The sequence below is a fragment of the Polyodon spathula genome, chromosome 7, assembly GCF_017654505.1.
Source record: "Polyodon spathula isolate WHYD16114869_AA chromosome 7, ASM1765450v1, whole genome shotgun sequence".
Classification (NCBI taxonomy): Eukaryota; Metazoa; Chordata; class Actinopteri; order Acipenseriformes; family Polyodontidae; genus Polyodon; species Polyodon spathula.
Window position 1 is genome coordinate 24,893,207 of NC_054540.1, and position 19,847 is coordinate 24,913,053.

The 19,847-nt window shown below is 35.6% G+C and overlaps 2 protein-coding genes across 13 annotated transcripts in view; both read right to left on the reverse strand.

The window, feature by feature from the left end:
• Positions 1 to 644: 644 nt before the first annotated feature.
• LOC121318409 (rab15 effector protein-like) lies at positions 645 to 2,451 on the reverse strand. Its single transcript, XM_041255028.1, has one exon. The coding sequence runs from the start codon at positions 2,053 to 2,055 to the stop codon at positions 1,339 to 1,341; it is 717 nt and encodes a 238-aa protein (XP_041110962.1). The 5' UTR covers positions 2,056 to 2,451; the 3' UTR covers positions 645 to 1,338.
• A 1,393-nt stretch (positions 2,452 to 3,844) lies between these two features.
• Positions 3,845 to 19,847, reverse strand: part of LOC121318410 (liprin-beta-1-like) — a 55,661-nt gene continuing 39,658 nt past the window's right edge. For 4 of the 12 annotated variants that reach the window (XM_041255038.1, XM_041255037.1, XM_041255036.1 and 1 more), the window contains 19 exons: positions 19,255 to 19,379; positions 19,096 to 19,158; positions 18,897 to 18,939; positions 18,650 to 18,688; positions 18,480 to 18,509; positions 16,543 to 16,714; positions 15,876 to 15,908; positions 14,550 to 14,691; positions 14,048 to 14,176; positions 13,265 to 13,415; positions 12,424 to 12,535; positions 12,117 to 12,205; positions 9,973 to 10,095; positions 9,574 to 9,699; positions 9,237 to 9,425; positions 8,568 to 8,735; positions 6,761 to 6,826; positions 5,511 to 5,513; positions 3,845 to 4,427 (listed from right to left, as the gene is read on the reverse strand). In XM_041255038.1, coding sequence (XP_041110972.1) covers positions 4,341 to 4,427; positions 5,511 to 5,513; positions 6,761 to 6,826; positions 8,568 to 8,735; positions 9,237 to 9,425; positions 9,574 to 9,699; positions 9,973 to 10,095; positions 12,117 to 12,205; positions 12,424 to 12,535; positions 13,265 to 13,415; positions 14,048 to 14,176; positions 14,550 to 14,691; positions 15,876 to 15,908; positions 16,543 to 16,714; positions 18,480 to 18,509; positions 18,650 to 18,688; positions 18,897 to 18,939; positions 19,096 to 19,158; positions 19,255 to 19,379 — 1,890 coding nt within the window. In that variant the 3' untranslated portion in view covers positions 3,845 to 4,340. The remainder of the gene's footprint in view (positions 4,428 to 5,510; positions 5,514 to 6,760; positions 6,827 to 8,567; positions 8,736 to 9,236; positions 9,426 to 9,573; positions 9,700 to 9,972; positions 10,096 to 12,116; positions 12,206 to 12,423; positions 12,536 to 13,264; positions 13,416 to 14,047; positions 14,177 to 14,549; positions 14,692 to 15,875; positions 15,909 to 16,542; positions 16,715 to 18,479; positions 18,510 to 18,649; positions 18,689 to 18,896; positions 18,940 to 19,095; positions 19,159 to 19,254; positions 19,380 to 19,847) is intronic. The other 8 variants (XM_041255040.1, XM_041255039.1, XM_041255035.1 and 5 more) reach the window with 5 other exon arrangements.

Consider the following 19,847-nt stretch of genomic DNA (forward strand, 5'->3'; position numbering starts at 1 on the left):
TGTCCCAGAAATATAGTATGCCTTTTCTGTATCTAAAAAAAAAAAAAAAAAAAATCAATGTAAGTATGGTTTATTAAAGGATGTAAACAAGGCCTGGATTTTGTGTTGGAAGTAAAGTTTGAAGAAATATTCAGCACCTTGAACTTAATTTCAGACACTTATTGATACTTTGATATCATGTTGATACCCAACTTATTTTCACTATGTCAGACAAGAAACATCAATGTGGCCTTGTTTTCACACAACTGAAAACACAATTGACTAGGCCTTGAACTAGTTAAGAATGATGATTCATCCAAAACGATATATGTGCTATATAGAACGTGAGGCACAAGGCTGACAGACGCAATACATACAATACAGTATGACCTGAAACAGACACCAATGACGTAAGCGTGCATGCTGCGCATGTAACACTGTGGTTTGCTATGGAACAGCATCCAGACAGAGAAACAAATTGAGATTTTTTTTTTTGAAAATGCAGAAAGTTTCCCGTACATACATGCAAAAAAAATGTTCATCCAGATGGGTATCACAGAGTTCTTCGCTGGAAACATTTTGCAGTAATGTAGCCTACCTGTACAGTACATTTCTGCACTTGCATTACTTTTGTGCACTTATTTTATTACATTCATAAGTTTTTAAATACATATTTTTTATCAGTACATGAGTGTCTCAATAAAGATTTTTAACCTGTACTGGTGATTGGGGGACATTTTGACATTGTGTGGGCATTTATACCATCCATCACTTACTGCGGGTGAATCATGTCAACATAAACGCGCCCATTCTAAGTGGTGGCAACTACTAAAAATCGTACTTCTTAATCGTTAATAATAATAATAATACTAATCATGTCACCTTGGCAGTTAGTCTATGAACATAACTGATGTGCCTTTTTTCAACAAAGTCAAAGACACTGACCTTCTTGATCTTCAAATTGGTTAAGTATTATAATCTTTCTACAGGCCCTTTTCACAGTCAGCAAACAAGTTTAAAAGTAAATAGTTCACCAATACAGTTTACCTCAATTCATTTGTTATTCAAATATAAATGCAAAATGTTCATTCGCATCTACTTCTGTATAAAATGTGCCCGCTTGGCAGCCATATAAATCCCTGGTAACATGCAAAATATTAAATGCTATTGCTTCAATGGCAATATACTTTATGGTCACAATATTGTGGTGCTGCAAACCATACTTGAAAGAAATATCTTTTGAATAGCTGATTAATGCAACTATCATTTGACAGTGAAACTACACTAGTAAATAAGTCAAACCATTTAATAGACATTGAAATTAAAGCCATTAATCAAAGCAGAACACCAACTTTGAGGTTAAAGGAAATTGATGTAAACATTTCCCACATTCCTGAGACCATTCTTTTTGCTCAAGCAGTGCTCCAGAATCTCTCGTGTGGAAAGAAATGACTCTGTATTCATAATAAAATCCTTCACCAAACTATCCCCAGACAATGACTTTTTAACCTTTTTGGTCTGGACACTATCCAAAAGTGCTCCTCTAATTTCCTTTGGCTTACCAGGCAGTCCAAACACAATGAACAGTCCCACACAGTCTTGTCCAACCAGTGAACAAAATTCCTCTATTTTCTCAAACCTGTCCTTGTTTTTATACAGCACATCCAAAGTGGTAGTCTCTCTTCCATTTCTCCAGGGCTGCTCTGACTGACCACTCTCATTCATTACTGAATCCGACAGCTGACATGTTTGAACAGTAAACTGGAGCCTGATATTTTTGTCAGGCCCAAAAATTGTCCATATCCAGTCCACTCCAAACAGTAGAGACTGCTGTTTTGTCATCTTGCTTGTGGTAATGTGCTCCTCCACACCTTTCTCCATGCAGAAAGAGATAAAATTGACAAGGAAAATCTCATTAAGCGTGTCTGTGCTAGGCTGCAGTTTGCTCTGTGGATCTTCGAACCCCAAGTATTCTTTCACCCTTTGAGATGCATGCACTACACCTTGGCTGAAAACATCACAGAGGACATCAGGCTTGCTGTCCTGGACTAGCTCTGGAGACTGCACCTGTCCCATATTTGGAAATATAGTATTGGAAATTTAGCTTAAAATATGATCTGTGCTTTTTCGGTAAAATGTTCAGCATCTAAAGCATAAATTTATGCTGGCAAGAGTAGACATCTTCAAAAAAAAAAAAAAACACTTGAGAAAAATTCTTCAGCACCCAAATGCAACCAGCTTTCACCTGCTAAGACAGCATTGTAATGCTGGTCCTTCCTGAATATTGTGCTCTGGGGTGTGGTCCTGCTTTCCAATAGAATGCACCACCTGTAAGGCGTGTCAAATAACATTTAACCAGAACATTCTGCGCTTTTACTCCTCCAGAGCTAGGGATGCAATCAGTTTGTGATTAAAAAAAATGTAGTTAAACAAAAAATAAAAAACAAAAACAAAAAAAAAAAAATCAAGTTTATTTTAATGGATTACAGTAAAAGAAATGAAAAACATTTCAGCATTAAACTGCTTTAGGCTTTTATAATATTAAATTGTGAATTGTTTGGTGGTTGTTCAATAAAAATATACAAATGTCTTACATTTGATTTCAAGACCATTAAGGTCATATTTTCCATCAACGCAGCATCAAACTATTTTGTTCTGAAATACAGGCTATGGCTGCAGCTCCACTCCACAGTATGAAGAGATGGTGAAGAATACAAACATACGTTTCTGAGTGATAAGTGATTTAAGGTAATGCTTTTGGTGTATTCCTTCCCATTTTGAAGTTTTGATATGTTTAATACAATTATCTGCCCAGGGTGAATGGTTTTGCAACAGTGAAATAAAATAACTACCAACTGGGGGGAAAAACAGGTTTAAATGTAGAAAAAAAACACAAAAGAAATACAAAAGTAACTTAACTACACCAATATTATTGTTTCTTTAAAAAAAAAAAAAAAGATTGCTAAGTACACATTTTATCATAAGAAACAATTAAACATATGCCATGCAGTAAATACCTAAACTATCGAGTGAAAGGTTGCAACAATACCCTATTAGGTAAAAACCTCAAAATGTTTAATATTTCACAAGATTACAAAAAAATCCATCTTCTCCAGTAACCAGCTGGTTTACAAACTAGGATCTTTCTACAAAAATGCAATCATCTTATATCAAAACAAATTTATTACAGAAGTAAAAAACACAAATTCAAAAGTAGGGAGTAGGGGAAAAAAAAAAAAAAAAAAAAAAAAAAGAAGTGAGTACTGCACTACAGCGTCGTAAGAACTGCAAGACTTAATTTTAACTATAAAATGTAATAATACTCTTTTGGCTAGTTTCACAGACCCCTATGGGGTAAGGGGTGGGTCAACATTTAAAAAACAAAACACTCTCTCAAAATTGACGCTTTTATATAATAACACTATGTAACACAATTTTTGTTCCTGGGTAGTAAGTGTTATTTCCTAATTGCTTATGCCTCAAAAGTATAGAAAATGGCTATTATTCCCCACAGACTTTGCTTTTGTGACCAGGACAGTGATATTTAAAAATATCACTATTTCCAATGGGAAAATGGGCAAATGTGTGTCTTTACGTTCACAAAGTCAGAAAAAAACAACATATGAATCCAAATTAACATGTATTTATACTAAAGTAATACAAAGATGACTACAAAAGATTTAGAAGCGAGTAGTTTTTCGAGATTTACCATGATACTGTATTTACAGTTTCATTTTCCCATTGGAAATAGTGATATTTTGAAATATCACTGTCCTGGTCACAACAGCAAAGTTTGTGGGGAATAATAGCCATGTTCTATACTTTTGAGGCATAAGCAATTAGGAAATAGCACTTACTACCCAGGAACAAAAAAAAAAAAAAAAAATTGTTACACAGTGTAATTACGGAACCCAATCTTCACTTTTGTGATTTATAATGCATAATCTTTTGCTAACCAGACTTACCCTAACATTTTTAACATATTGAAAAAAAAAAGTACTTGAAGTGACCAAGACTAGTGGTCATATGGGTCCATAAAAACAGGGGGAAATGTCTTATAACTTGTCTTCTAGATATTTGGCAACCTTTACATACTATACATGAAATGCAGTTTATTTAAAACACAGCAATCTACTGAGAACCATAGACTGCTGATAATTGTATGCAATTCAAAATGTGGTTAAGATATATTTCAATATAGTTGTAATAATTTTCAGGACACACTTATAAGTGCCCCCACATTTTTACAATATATATATTAGATGACATATAGGTAATGTATAGGCATTCTTTACAATTTGCACACTCAATTTCACGGTTCACAGCCCATCCGTTCATCTAAATGAGGGTCACTTTCTTTGTCACACATTTGAGTCTTCATCTGTTACGCTGGCACTGGGAGAACAGGTGGAGAGTTCTTTGAAGAATTCTTCATCTTTTAACATGCTCTAAAATAATAAACACAACAAATGTTATAACACGTTCAGAATGCAGAATCATTTTTCTAGGACAGGGAATATAATCAGAATTGGGAAAAATTGTTTTAACTCATCTCATTGTTCAACAAAAAAGCCTGCCCGCCTCCTTTTTTACAAACATAAGTCCCTAGCCAAATCTACCTCTCATATTGATCGATAAATACAGTAGTAAGTATTCCCAAAATAACCACTACACCTCTAGAAGCGTAGCCAATGCATTTCTTCATCCACAAGCAGTGCCAAACACTAATTCATGCTTAACTACTGCTGAAGAGAAACAATTATGCAAACCAGCTAATGATCTACAAATAAAAACAAAGTATACAAAGCTGTAATGAAAAGCAAAGTTTCATGGAGGAAATATATAACAGCCCCTTTAAAAAGACAACAGAAAAAAAATCCATGAATTTTGCCAACTACAATGACACACACTGTTGCCAAATTCACTCTTTTTTAAAAAACCAAAATGCAGCACAATTAAAATAAAAGCAATTTATTCAAAATGTGCCTTTTTTTGTAGAAAGCTATTTATTGCACTTTCATAACTACTTTTTAAAAACACACATATTTTTTACATTCACATTTAATGCTTGTACCATCTCTGGCCCAACATCATAATAGTAATAATACAACTAAGATACTTTGCCTACCTGTTTGACAGTGAGTTTTCTGCAGCCCATTCCTTTTCACACTACTTTTCCCTCAATACACTGTGTCTAGTTGTATGTTTTGTACAGATTACACAATGCCAGCTAGTCACAGAATATTAGAAAAAACAAGCCAATCTGTTGCACTGACAGATACTGGGAACTTGAGATTTAAGACTATGTGGTTTCCCATAGCTATGAAAGTGCTTTTTTTTGTTTGTTTTGTTTTGTTTGGGGGGGGGTACAACTTTCTTTCTAAATGGAGTTTCAATTTATACATACAATTATGTTTACTACAATATTAACCTTTACCAGGAAATCATTGTGTTTTGATCAGCAATTGTTAATAGTTATGTATGTTTTATTATTTTAATGCAAATGTTCAAACCAAGGCAGGCAAACTTACCATCTGCAGCAAGAAAAAACAAAACAAAAACAATTTGGTTACAGATTACTCAGACTCTGGTTATTGCTCACACTGCTAATCCCCCTGCCCCAACCCCCCCTTTAGTAGTGCATTCAATGTTTTACCTTACCACTTTCAGATAAATTCGAATTTTAAAGAAGAGCTTATAGAATAAGTAGCGGGGTTCCAAAAAAAATGTGTTCCTGCAATGTTATACGTGTTCCTGCAACTGTTAAAATTATGTATAATTTTTCTTCTCATGTGACTATCCTGACTTTTTACACTTGACTTTAGTCTGTTTCATAGCTCTTTTCAAAATGTCTGCAATAGTGCACTGGGGTTTGAGATCTGCAGGAAGAGCGATAAAATAATTCACATCATGACTCATTATTTCTGCGTTACCTGTTTGACAATGTGAGCAATAATCCTTACACTAGCAGTGCACTACAGTGAATCTTTTGAAAACAGCCTTGAAAACAGGCTTTAAGGTTATAAGTGTAAAAAGTTGTCAGGATGTTAATGAAAATAAAAAACGACAGGTACATTATTTAAACAGTTGTAGCAACACGTGGGGATGTGTAAAGCTACATTTTGCAGAACCCCACTACTTACTCTTTAAATGCAAGGTTAATGTTGTAATCAAATTTAGGATTTGATATTGTCACTGTTGTTTACTCATATAAACTACAGCACTACAGATATATTGCATAGCTGAAGAGGTCAAAAATATTGGAAATTCATTAGCTGCATAGCTGTAATATTCTTTTAACATGTCTTCATCCTCATTTTTCCGCACTGTGATCTTTTAGCAGCCTTGAAGACTTTAAATGTGCTTTAAGAAGCACATAGGAGGTATCTACATCATTCCAGTAAACGTTACCAAATATTAATTACTATCATGTATTTGACTGTATTTTAATGGTATTTTTGTAGCAGTTGGTCAGAAGCCTCTACAATTTAAACAAAGCCTTAAGAGCAAGATAGAAATATGTAGAACTGTCATTTTGTTACTACTACTTAAAATAAAATACCATTAACATATTTAAAAAAAGAAAAAACACACAAAAAAAAATTGGGATCTTTTTAAAGGAAAACATCTATTGAGTGATGGTAATTCATATTATATATTTGACCCTATGTGCTTTTAGTATTACTGAACATAAACAGATGTTTCCAACTACTGTATATTGAGACTACCTTAACCGAGATCAAGAGACCCTGCAGAATAAACAAACAAAAAAACAGCCTACTGTCAAGTTGTTGATGCCCTCAGAAAAAGCTCCAATTTGTCTGACAGTTCCTTCGGAGTCCTCCATCTAAATAAAGACAAGTAATATCTAAGTGTTACAGGCAAAACAAAATGATGTCAATATCACCACAACATCTAAAAGACAGTCCACTGGCCTAAATGTTATGCAATTAAACAAAATAATAAATGTTAAATTTAACAACCATTTATGAATTGTGAACATTTATGAATTGGTTCAACTTTTACCAATAAACATTGTACCAAATACTCAAAGTGTGCTGTCTTTTTCATTGATTTGGCCAGAGTTTAAAACTTTTTTATTTTTTTTTTATTTACTGTTCAATACGACTAGTGTAATGGAACTTGACCTTGAGAATCAGTCATGTACCGAGCATGAAGTCGATAGATTTCACTATAGGTTTGGGGCATTTTACATATATTTTATCTCATATTTATCAATGCAAATTTTACAGTCACCAACAGTGATGGGGCAAATACAGGATTTTCATGTTTGGATGTTCACTCAATTTGTTTGTTTTCAAAAAGTAATAAAAGCCATTATATTGCTCAGAACGCAGGTAGAGACAGCAAAGCAGCAGGGGGGGGGGGGGGGGGGGGGGGGGGGGGCATGGCCCCTGTATGCGTGCCTTTATTTTACAGCAAGATGTTACACTGTGTAAAATGTTAAAAAAAAAAAAAATATCCTAGGAATAAAGAATATGTTGTGTAGGCCTTACTTTACCCCTGTGAATTAACTACAAAACAAAGGATTCCAAATAGCAGTTCAAGTTAAAACGCTGCTTTGTTTATTCCAAAAATAAACAGTACATAAAGTTGACATAGCATTTTATTTATTTTCTACTTCTTTAAAAAAAAAAAAAAAAAAAAAAAAAATTCCTGGTCATTGCCGTTTCTTCACAGTAAAACAGTGGCCATAGATACGTTTTCATAAAGTAATAACATGAGGTTTATTTGTGCCTTTTTGTAGCTGAACGAGGAAATAAAACAAAAATGTGGAAATGGTGTTGTACAATGAAGGGATAAAAAAAAAAAAAAAAAAAAAAAAAAACTCACCGTTCCACATAAAGTCGCAAAAAAAATAAAACAAAATCTACACAAGAATCACTACACAACATTTCCAGCAAGTCGGCACTGTTTAAGCAAGGCATTTCAGAATGACGTGCTTGCCTGTTTTCTGTCCCATGAGATTCTGACTCACTCTAAAGCAGCACAAGATCTTTTGATTCCGACAGCTTTCCAGAGAGATTATTATGCATGCATGTGCGTAATCTGGTTTGTTTACTTTTTGCTGTCAGAGGCTTGAGATCTGTTATTTTTTATTTTTATTTTTTTTTTAATATATATTAAATCTCACATAATCACATAGAGCTCTTTTGCCATTTTTTCAACTGTTGTGCAACTTCTGGCAAGATGATAAATAAGCGTAAGACATTTGTTTTTTCAAACTAATACGAACGTCTGATTTTTGTGCCGAATACATGTCAAAAAATATTTGTTTGAATATTCAGATATTTGCCCAAGCACTAATCAAGAACTCGGCTGCTGAATGTTTCTTTGATGGATTACTGTATGTACAGAGCCTTTGAATGTTTTATTGGCCAATTCATTGACTGATATGCAAGTCTGTGGAATGAAAGCATGCAAATTTTACACTTTCAACTGAGAGGGGCTGTATGCTTGCAGCACATAAGCAAGACCCAAATATGTACAAATATCTACTTTTTTTTAAAAAAAGTTTTAACAATATTCTCCTACTGCAAAACCACGTAAATATCTCAAAACTTTACCTGCTCCAAGCGATCAAGGTCATCATCATACAGTCTGATTTCCATTCCACGCTTACATGCATTCTGAAAACTACTTCCTGTGGGCATTGCCACATCCATCGGGCACACATACTCCTCAATTTCTTCATGTTTCTTCTTCCGCAAACTCCCAAAAGCAAGCTTTCTTGGCTGAAATAAAAAAAAAAAAAAACTAAAAAAACCCCACACAGAATTCTTTCTTGGAATCACATCTGCTAATCTGGAGGTTCTGATTATAAAATGTGGAGTTCAGTCTAATTGAGGTATATCTGAAATACCCCTTGACCATCCTTCTTTAAACTACCTAGTGTAATTGTAAGTGGTTACTCTAAAACTGATTAGAAATCAGTTACTTTATACTTTTTAACTTTCCCTGCTCTCGTAAATAAAAATAATAATTTGCTGTGCTTCACTTGTTACAAAAGAGTGATTTGCATGATGTCCAATTTTCAACCCAACTGGATGAGCTATTTTCAAGATATAGCTTTAAGCTTGACAGATGCATGTCTATGTCATGGGGGATAATAATTTGGCAAATGTAATTATTTCTGTATACTATAGTTTATACAGTTAACTTTCTCCTTGTTACCACTTTCTATGAAACAAAAGTCTTCAGCTACAGTCAAGGAAGAGAAACTTAACTACACAGACCTTCAGTTTAGCAGTGGCAGTAAGAAGGGTGTAGTCAGGAGACTCCACAGATTCCTGCTTTTGTTGCTGAGCCTCTTGGCCAATCAGTAAATTGAAGTGGGTTGCCAAGTGTCGACGCAGGAGAGTTTTGTTTGGAGGAATGTTCAACAGAAGGGCCATTGTTTCCACGTTAAACCGAGGTTCCAACACCTAAAAAATTAATTTCAAATATTACAGGTTTTAATATTGCTTCATTATTATATTGTTACGTAACAGAAAAGTATTCATAAGCAATTATCTTTTTAAACTTCTTATAATCCATCTTGTGGTGTTATTTATACTTTAAAGAATAGCTTGCCATTAAGCCTCCATGTACACCACTCCCTCTCAAATTGGGAGCGTACTCTGCCAGGTCCACAGATCGCAGCCATTCCATAACACGGTGGTTTGTCCACTGAGCAATCTCTGCTGGTGTTATGTTGTTCTAAGGGGGCCATAAAAAGAACAGGTTACCTTATGTAAAAGGTACAAAATAAATTGTTTAAATGCAGTCTACAAAGAAATGTTGATCCAGAAGATCTTTCTAAACAATCAGTAAGAGTAAAGATAATGGGAAAGTTTAATTTGATGAATACTCAGGGGCATATCGTCATTGCCTCATTTAATAATTATTTAAAAAGTAAAACTAAATGAATACCCTAACGCGTTCAAAATGTAAAAAGAACAGATTCCAATAGCATCATTGACATAGTCGTACCTCATCTGAGGGTCGCCTGCGTAAACAGTTAGGCTCAAAGTTATTGATGCGCAGGACCTGAATGGCTCTCTTTATACTAAGGTGATGTAGAACACTTCCAACTTTCAGGGATAGCAAATCATCCTGGGGAGGAAAGAAGGAGAAAAAGCTCAGTAAAATGCATAGTTTTGTTTAAATGCGAATATAAAATCAGGTCAAGTCATGACATTTTTTTTTTTTTTTCGCGGAAATAGGTGAATAACAGTTTCCAAGGTCAAGTGACCCCACCAGTTAAAACATTTAAGAAAGTTTAGCTTTGCATATGTTCTTTAATACTAGAACCGCCACTACAGTCATTTTTACGGTTTGAGGTTTTCAAGTTTAAATTACTCTGCGTGTCTGAAAGTTATGTGGTTGTCCGTTAATGACTTTTCCTAAATACATGTATGTGACAGAAATATGAGTTCTGGAGATAAATCTTCCTCCCGACCTGTGAGGGCGCTAAAGAACGAAAGGAGAAGTATCTGGAAGGGCTGGCTTGACAGTTCGTTTCCGGGACGGGGAAGTGGGTCAGCCTGGAAAGAAGCGAGACTCTGTTGTAAGACCGTATTGATTTGAAAGGTAAACGAGAGGCAGCTGCAACCGTTTACCTAGATATCATGCGGGATTACATATAGGGGCCTGGGTAACACTGATCTTTTCCTTCGTCTGGGTTAAATGCTTGGAGAGAGAGAAGGACTGAGAGAGGAGCTCTCAGAGTGGATTGTGTTCGTGTTTTGTATTGTTGTGTCTGTCTGTGTAACTGTCTGTTTTTGTGTTCACTATTAGACAGTTAAGCACACCTCCGGAGCTGTCGCCAGGGTCAGCACGATCCGGAGCACCACTACACACCACACAACCTGTGCCTGCACTGAGCACCTGCACGTCTGCACGCACCCAGGACTGGTGACCGCGTCTTGTGTTTTTGTTCGGGACTGTGCCCTGTTTTCGTTATCCCCGTGCTTTACACATTGTTGTGTATAGCCGGGGATTTATTATTTTACGGTCACCAGACCTGGATTATAATTAAAAGCACCTTTTTCACTGAAATACCGTTGTCTGCCTGTCACTCCTGCATCGCATCACCGCTACACCTGTTCCCCTTACCAGCCACTTTGCCACAATGTACTAAAACACCATGACAGCATTTCGAAGGCTAATCCTGCCCACCTAGAACTGCCAAAGCAGTCATTTTGACTGCCTTTCACAATACACGTTTTTACTTTGAATATAACCTACAATATTCTATTTTATATACACACACACACACACACAAGCCTGTTCTCTACTCGACCTGGCAGCCACCAATTCCTTAGTTTTGTATAAAGAATGCACTAGGAAAAAGATCAGTAGAGAGATTTAATCTTGAAGCTAGCCACAGCGCTTCGCCAGAAACATTTCAAATCAGAAAAATGCAAAGCAGCAGGCTGCTGCACCTCAACCTGGATACTGTGCTGCACCGACTGACACACGCAAGAGAAAACAAACTTTTGTTTTAAATTAAAAAATAATTTTTTAAACATATCCTTTTACAAATACCTTGTTACACCGTTATTGGACGTTGGAAATGTTGATCAAGAAAACTTTGCAAATGCAAATTATTTCTTTTTGTGCTTTATATGTTAGAAGTTTGAAAACAAACCCTTTTATGTTTAATTGTTCATTTAAATATGGTTTTAACCTGTTGCGCGATGGGGATTTATAACATGGTTGTTGCTTTTAAAACTTTTGAGTTGAATCTGATAGTTTGTCTCTCATTTTAATACTGATGTTTAAAATGTAACCAACATAATGACAGCTGGCGGCAGTTTCAGGTAGGAGTATAGCCGCGTGGTTCTACTGTTAAACAAGAGGGGGAACCCAAACCAATGGCGAGGACAAGTAACCCATTTTCTCTCAGTGATTTTAAAGATCTACAGAGATAAACTATTTTGTGTTTCAGCATACATATGAATTTTAACATGGAACTGGTCACATTTCAATTCAAAATGACTGGATTATATTATAGGAACCTGCTTTAGCAAATCTGCTTTCAAATGCGATGCAAACAATGTACTGCATTTGATAAAAAGGTTAAAACACAACAGCATTTTCTATACTCCGTATCCCCATATACTGGAACTTACAACAGTCATGTAATGAAGCATTCTCCCGTCTACTCTTCCATCATCAAACTGAGTCTTGTACTGGGGTAGTCCAATATCATCCAACCACCCTAAAGAGAACAAGAGTTTAAGGAGAAAATTGGACTTGAGAAAATCAGATAACAATTTGTATGAATTTATAATAATTTGCAATGGAAATGTATTTTGAAACACCAGTAAGGTTTGCTTCTATATTTAATGTTTTGAAAACCCATTAAAATTAAAAATCCATCTTCGAATAACAGCATACATAAACATGTTAAAATGTCCCACGCGTATAGAGCCTTACTCGTGACCCAGTTGTAATCAAGTCTTCCTTTGCGGTCATCTTCCTCTGAACCAAGGGCTTGCAAGGCCAACTGCAGCTTCTTCCTGTGAAGAGGCTGTTTAATTCCAAGCTCCTACGAAGGAAGGGAAGTTTATTTCATTATTTTAAAAACAACTTTATAAAATTTGTTTACTTAATTTGAATTAGAAAATCCAGAGCTGTAGAATGGTGCAAATAGAAATTAGATTTTCAAACATTTCTAGAGACATTAATAATAAAACAGAAACTAAGATCCGGCTTCTACTAAGTTTCACATCTCCTTAGTGCTATCCACTAGACTAGTGCCTCACTGCAACTGTTGCCAACACATAGACAAACAGGTATATATTTAATGATTTTTTATTAAATTGTTTTATTTTTTTATTTTTTTAAACAAATGCTCTTAACAAGTGAGAATGTAAATTTGTCAAAACAAATACTGGATGTAAATCTAATCTAACCAGTTATTGCAACAAACTGGAGGGTCAAACATATTATCCATTGGAGCACAGCAAAAGCAAATGGATTGCACCACTTTATTGAGCTATCTAGTATCTATGAACTGGAAAAGAACACAGAAGCACATCATAATGAAAAATACACACGCATACATTGTGGTCATAACACCCTTTATAATAAATGATTTAAAAAGCAGAAATACTTCAGCATAACTGTATACAATTGCCCTGTCCCCTTTGTTTAACTGGGACCCACTGAAGCCCTTCCACCTCCTTTACTGTCTGCAATCCAAGCCAAAGGGTGACCGTCTTGTAATCTGGAGCAAAGACAAAAATGTTTCCTCCTCTCCAACAGCATTACTCACCCTCTCCAGGTCCTGCTGTGAAGCCTGCAGTAGAGTCTGTCCCGACATGATCCACCGTTTGGCAAAATTCACATTTAAACCCAGGCCTTGTTCCTGTAGCCAGTTACACACCTGATCCTTTGTCCACTTTGCAAACGGCACGTCTAATTCACTGTTTGAAAAAAAAAAAAAAACCCTAAAATTTATTTATCCCCAAAAGCCTAAATTGAATACCGACAATCTGTTCACTAATTTGCTTGGTGATTCGGTGCAATATTATATTTGTTGTTCTCTAAGGGTTGAAAGGACTTAAAAATTATAATTTTCTTTATAATCAGAAAGTACTCAAAGCGGAACTGACAACTAGGATTCTGCAGGCACAAATAATACAAGGTGGATTTGGATAGAGAACAATTGTTAATGTAAATACTGGAGCAACAAAACAAAAAAACTGAAAAAAGTAATAGAAAGATAAACAAATAAGAAAGGATATTTGGAGCTTTACCCTTAAGTCTATTCACAAGTACACTACTTTAATATTACTTTACTTATTCAAATATCAACTTTACACCACACAGCTGTTAACAAGGTCCCATTATTCTGCCGCCACTCCTTTCAGTGTTATTGCTACAGCACCTGGCACCTGTAATACAAACTGAACCACACACTTAAAGATTAAATCTTCTATTTAATTGTAATAAAGACAGCATTTTAGATAGAACTTTTGACTGGTGTATTTTACCTGCACTGAAATATTTTTATCCAGTAATACATCTTTGCCAGTTCTCATTTACTATATCGTACCTTTTAGCATGCTGTAGGTCCTGAGACCAGCCCAGCCTAGGGCCTGCAGTTGCCCTCACGCCACCTCTTTTAAATTCTGTGTCAGACATATCATCAGGGTTAAATGTTGTAGACTGGCTTCTTTTAAGCCTGGGAATGAAAGAAAAAATAAAATTAATAATTACTATCTCTAGTTCAACTCCAACTAGAGAGGCCAATAAGAGTATACATTATTGATACTGCAGCAATACTACATATTTATTAATGTTTCAGACAAATATCTGTTACATGAAATTATAGTACAATGCTAAGACACCATTTACAAAAAGAAATATATTATCTATCTATCTATTACTTTCATATTACATTAAATAGAATATTTTTCTTTTGAATATCTGCCAAGTTTATTATTTCCTATATTTTAATAAAAATTTCCATAGATTACAGAAAAGAATGTGGCCCTAATTATGGTTACTGCTGTTTTAAGAACATGTTTCATCAAATCAAATTCACAGGAACATACTTTCCAAACAATTTCTTGATTCCTCTGGCCTTTTTCTTGGAGTCTGGTGAAGAAGGTGATGTTTGGGAGCTGTCAGCATCTGCAGACCTACGAGGCATTCCTGCCAGATCTATGTGCTCAGAGCCTTCTTTTTCTGTCTCCGCTACATATAAATACAGAACATATATCAGCAAAAACTTTTTTTGCCTCTTTTATATGACCCCACTCAGTGCTGGTTTAAATGATGCACAGTAACCTGGGCATATTGGATTAGCCTTTATGTCAAACGCTTTAGCCCGTACTGTTCCATCTACTCTTTTTTTTTTTCTTTTTAATCCTCATTTAAAACGGGGTGTCTTAAATACATTCAGAAACATCCATTATGGATAAATCCCAGCACTGAATGTAGTCTGATGACAGTTAATAACTAAAATGGTTTGTAACCGTTGTTAGTTTGCAGGACACCATGACCAAGGAATGTGGCAATGAACAATGGTTTCTACCCAGGAACTTAAGGATGGAAGCAATTGCGAACCACTAATCACAAAGTGGTTTCTGCTTAGTTTCACATCTACAGTGAAGTAGGAACAGGGCCACAGCACATGCCATTTTGCAATGAATAATGAACAACTGGATTTTTCTGTTAATAACATGCATTAGCACTACCACAACAGCTTTAGAAAGAAAACAATAATGATGAATGTGATTATCCTTGAAATGACAAAGCATATTCAATGATTAGAGGACCTGGTCTTAAATTCTGCCTGAGTTAACGTTAGCAATTTTCTAGGTAACAGATAAAAGATAAGGCTGTCTAGCGCTAAGGTTTTGTTCAACAGAACACTACAAGGAAGCGACAGATCGCGATTCAAAACAACACTTGTATGTTATGGTCCTTTAATCTATTATAAATTGCATACTGGGGGGGGGGGGGGGGGGGGGGGAAATTATATATATATATATATATATATATATATATATATATATATATATATATATATATATATATATATATATATATATATATAAACAGTTTAAAGAGTCTTGCTATCACTAGGTACAGCAACTCTGTCTAGTTTCAGGCAGTATTGTTTAAATGTTTCATTCTGGCTTCAACAGCTATACTGCATGTTTTGGAAGATGACCATTAAAAGATTAAAGGATAAATACTACAGCTATAGAAAAGTAATTCTCATCACTGATCCATAGCTGGACAAACACCAGTTATACATAAGGATGCACAATACCAGTAGTAGAGCACACAAACACTTTGACAGCATCCAGTTATTCAGTTTATCCACATGGCATTGCTGTGCCTGCAGGTCCCCATGCAGCTACATACTATACCTAATGTAGGTGCACTTGCACTTCGACTGCGATCTTCATATATCCAGACAATGTTTATGACCACACGCAGAGCAGCAGCAGAGCATATGCAGGACAACAAGGTAAAGTGCACAAATTACACAAAAAGCAGAACCCAAAAAAAGGGACCAGAAGGAAACAATGCTGATATACAAAGAGAGCATCACCGGATACCAGGAAATAAACTTGCTAGAGTGAGTTGGAGGACCCAATTAATGACAATAAAAAAGTCGTTTAACATTTTGAGAACCTTGAGTTCCAAGTCACCTATACACTTTGTAGCCATGATCATGCAATATAGAGGTACACAGTTAATAGGTTTGTGTGCAGTATCCACACAAGGGTTGGCAAAACTACATTGCACAATAGGCCAGTGTATTGTATGCAGCATATATGGTATCCTGTATATAAATTCTAAATATACTCTATTGAGATTTTTTACAATAATTAAAACTAATCATCATACCAGGTGTTTTAACATATTTAGATTCCCACCTTGTAAATTAGGCACATTTTAAATCTTTGGCTTGACATTATGAGAGTCCCTGTTTCAACACTGTTAAAATGAATAAATGAAATAAATCTAGAATGTGTAAAATTAGTTCACTGTGTCCAGACCTTTGGTTCTACAGCAGACAAAGTTACCCACCTAGATTGGGTGCACTTGCTGTCCTCTTGCTTCCCTTGATCTTGAAGAAGCCGCGACCAAACGAGGCCCTCGCTTTCCGAGAACCAAAGCTTTCATCATCGACTGAGCCAGGCTGACCAGGAGGCTTAGGAAGAAGAGGACTAAACTTGCTGATCTCTTCATAAGCTTTGTTCTAAAAAAGAAGTCAAAATGATATAGTACAGATACATTACAATAATAATCTTTATTTTTATATAGCGCCTTTCATAGTGGACCACCATCACAAAGCGTGTTACAGGACATGAGACTAGGGTGTGTGAACTATCCATCAGCTGCTCACTTATAACAATGTCTCACCCGAAAGACAGAGCACAAGGAGGTTAAGTGAAGTCACAATACGAGTCAGTGGCTGAGCCGGGATTTGAACCGGCGACCTGCTGTTTACAAGCCTGTTTATTTAACCACCTGAACACACAACCTCCTATATACAGTGCCTATAGAAATTCTACATCCCCTTGAAGTTTTTTCACATTTTGAGTCCGTGCCATTTTATGCATTTAAATGAAGATTTTCACTTATCTACACACCATACTCCACACTGTTAAGGGGAAAAAAGTTTTTATTGAGAAAAAATATATATTAAATACAAAACTGAAAGATCATAATTGGATAAGTCTCCACCCCCCTGAGTTAATACTTGGGAGTATTTGGGATATTGTTGTAACATGCACACTTTGACCAGTCTTGGCCATAAAACCCTGTAGCTGTTGCAAAGTTGCCATTGGCCTCTTGGTAGCCATCCCCTGATCTGTGCCTTTCAACAACTTTTGAAAGCATCTTAGTTGAGTCTTTGCTTTGAAATGTACTACCCAGCAGAGGGAACCTACAGGAATTGCTGAATTCATCCGAAATCATGTGAATCACTACAATTTAACACAGGTGGAGGCCACTTAACTTGCAGTGTGATTTTGAAGGTGACTGGTTACACCTGAGCTAATTTAGGATTGCTATTACAAGGGGAGTGGACACTTATCCAACCAAGCTATTCAGTTTTTATTTTTAGTAAATTTTCTACAAATTTCTAGAATATTTTTTTCACTTGAGAAGTTGTGGGGTAGGATGTGTAGATAAATTAAAAAAAAACAAAGAAGTATTTGAATGCATTTTAATTCCAGGCTATAAGGCAACAAAAGGTGAACATTTTGAAAGGGAGTGTAGACTTTGGTACCCTTGAGAGATACACATGTGTGTGTATATAATAACACATTATATATATATATATATATATATATATATATATATATATATATATATATATTATTAGGGTGCAATAACATGTTTATTCATTGTATTACAATTCTAAATGGACTGATTTATGGCTTAATGAGGAAACACCAGTAAAACATCTAGTTGAATACTACCACTAGGTGTCACCCTTACACAGTAGGGTGTGAGATACATTTTACTTTGGAATAAAAGTAATGTGGGGGAAAAAAACGATTCTTCCTTTTTTGGGCTTGTAGTGAAAGTAAGGGAATGTGCTTTTCAGGACTACATTCACAAATGGAAATAAGATAAAAGGGCATCAAACGAAGTGCGAAATAAAAACAGAAACACACAGTTAAAGAAATGGGAAATACACTTCATAAATAGAAACAGATTATAAAAAAGTTAAAGAAGAAAGCAAGCAAAAAGGACAGAATAAAAGTGCACTACGAATACCAATAAATAGTGTATGCAGTCAGTTATCAGCAGTGGCCCTGGAACCTTTTTTAAAGTGGGGGGGCTGAAAGCTGTTGAACAAAACTGTAACCCCTGCATATGACGGAAGCCATGCAAAGCCAGGGGGTGCTGCTGCACCCCTAGTTCCAGCAACCTTGGCTATCAGTTGTCCAAATGTTAAACAAGAAAGAAAGTGAACTTAAAAACAAATATTGATTCTACTTAGAGATGCTAACCTTAATGAGGAGAAAAAAGTTTTCAGCCATCTAGACAGGAGACGTCCGTAAAAAAGAAGAAAAAGAAACATGAGAAAGACCACACAGAAGAAGAAAAAGCGTCTGAGATTCATCTGACAAACCTCCCTGCATGTCCTCCACTATGAACACAATTCTGAAATACTAATTACCTCTGTCGGCTTCTGATGAGTCGGCGCTACAACAGGGTTCTGGATTAAGAAAAGACAGAAATGTTACTTTTATATAGGAATTAGGTGCTAGAAGAATGTAAATAAACGTTTAAAAAATGGTATCTGATTATAGACATCCTTCTGAAGAATCATATCTATTTTGTGCGAATAAATATAATTTACAGTGTGTGTGTGTGTGTGTGCCTTTACAGACAGAACATGATAAAAGACATTGAAAATGACATACCTTATCCGTGTCACTGCTTTTTAAATTGTCCATACTACTTGTTCTTAAAAGAAAAAGAAAAAAAAAAAGAAAAAGGGCTGTGGGTAAGCAACTGGATGGAGAGCAGACCACATTACAGAATTCTGTGAACAGGAAAGGACAGAATAGTTGGTGTGTCACTACAAACAATGGTTGGATGGCCTCATAATAATATACTTACACAGGACTATCACACAAGCTTGTTTCTTGTATTATTGAAGACATATCTGGTGTCACCATCCCACTGCATTATGAAACAAAAAAGTTCTTATTGCATTAATGTTTGACATTGTATTCAAAAGGTACAACACACAGCCTGCTTGTATTTCTATGAAAGTACCTAATTTCTGACAGGCCCCAATCCTCCTGCTCCTGGCTCTGGGCCTGCTCACTGCTGTTCTTTCGTGAGGATGCCAAAGCTGGAATTGAAACTTGGAGAACACTTTTGTGCATTTGAACAGGTATCTAAAGAGAGGAAAACGGCACATGCGTTTATCAACATTCGCCCTACTATGTAAAGGCAACTTGAACCAAAAGACACTAATGACTTGCCTGGATGACTTGATAAGTTTGATTTGGGAAATAAAAACATAAAAAATAAATAAACAAAGAATAAGGGCCGATTCCATACAAACAATACCACAGAAAGTTTGGCACTGAAAATATAAAACTTTGAAAAATGCATTTCTCCATTCCGTGAAAATAAATAAATAAAAATGTGTGTGTGTGTGTGTGTGTGTGTGTGTGTGTGTGTGTGTTATGTTGTCTTTTCCACCGGATATATATATATATAAACTAGAGATATATATCTGAGGTCTTGCACCCGGTGCGCTCGTATATCTATATATATACCATATAGATCCCATGGTACTAGTGCCATCCGTACTTCTGGTCCTCGATCCGTTTTCATGGAGTTTTCTAGGTACAATTGTG

What these genes read in the sequence shown, in the direction of transcription:
- LOC121318409 (XM_041255028.1), bottom strand. Translation starts at nt 2,055, where the DNA reads ATGGGACAGGTGCAGTCTCCAGAGCTAGTCCAGGACAGCAAGCCTGAT.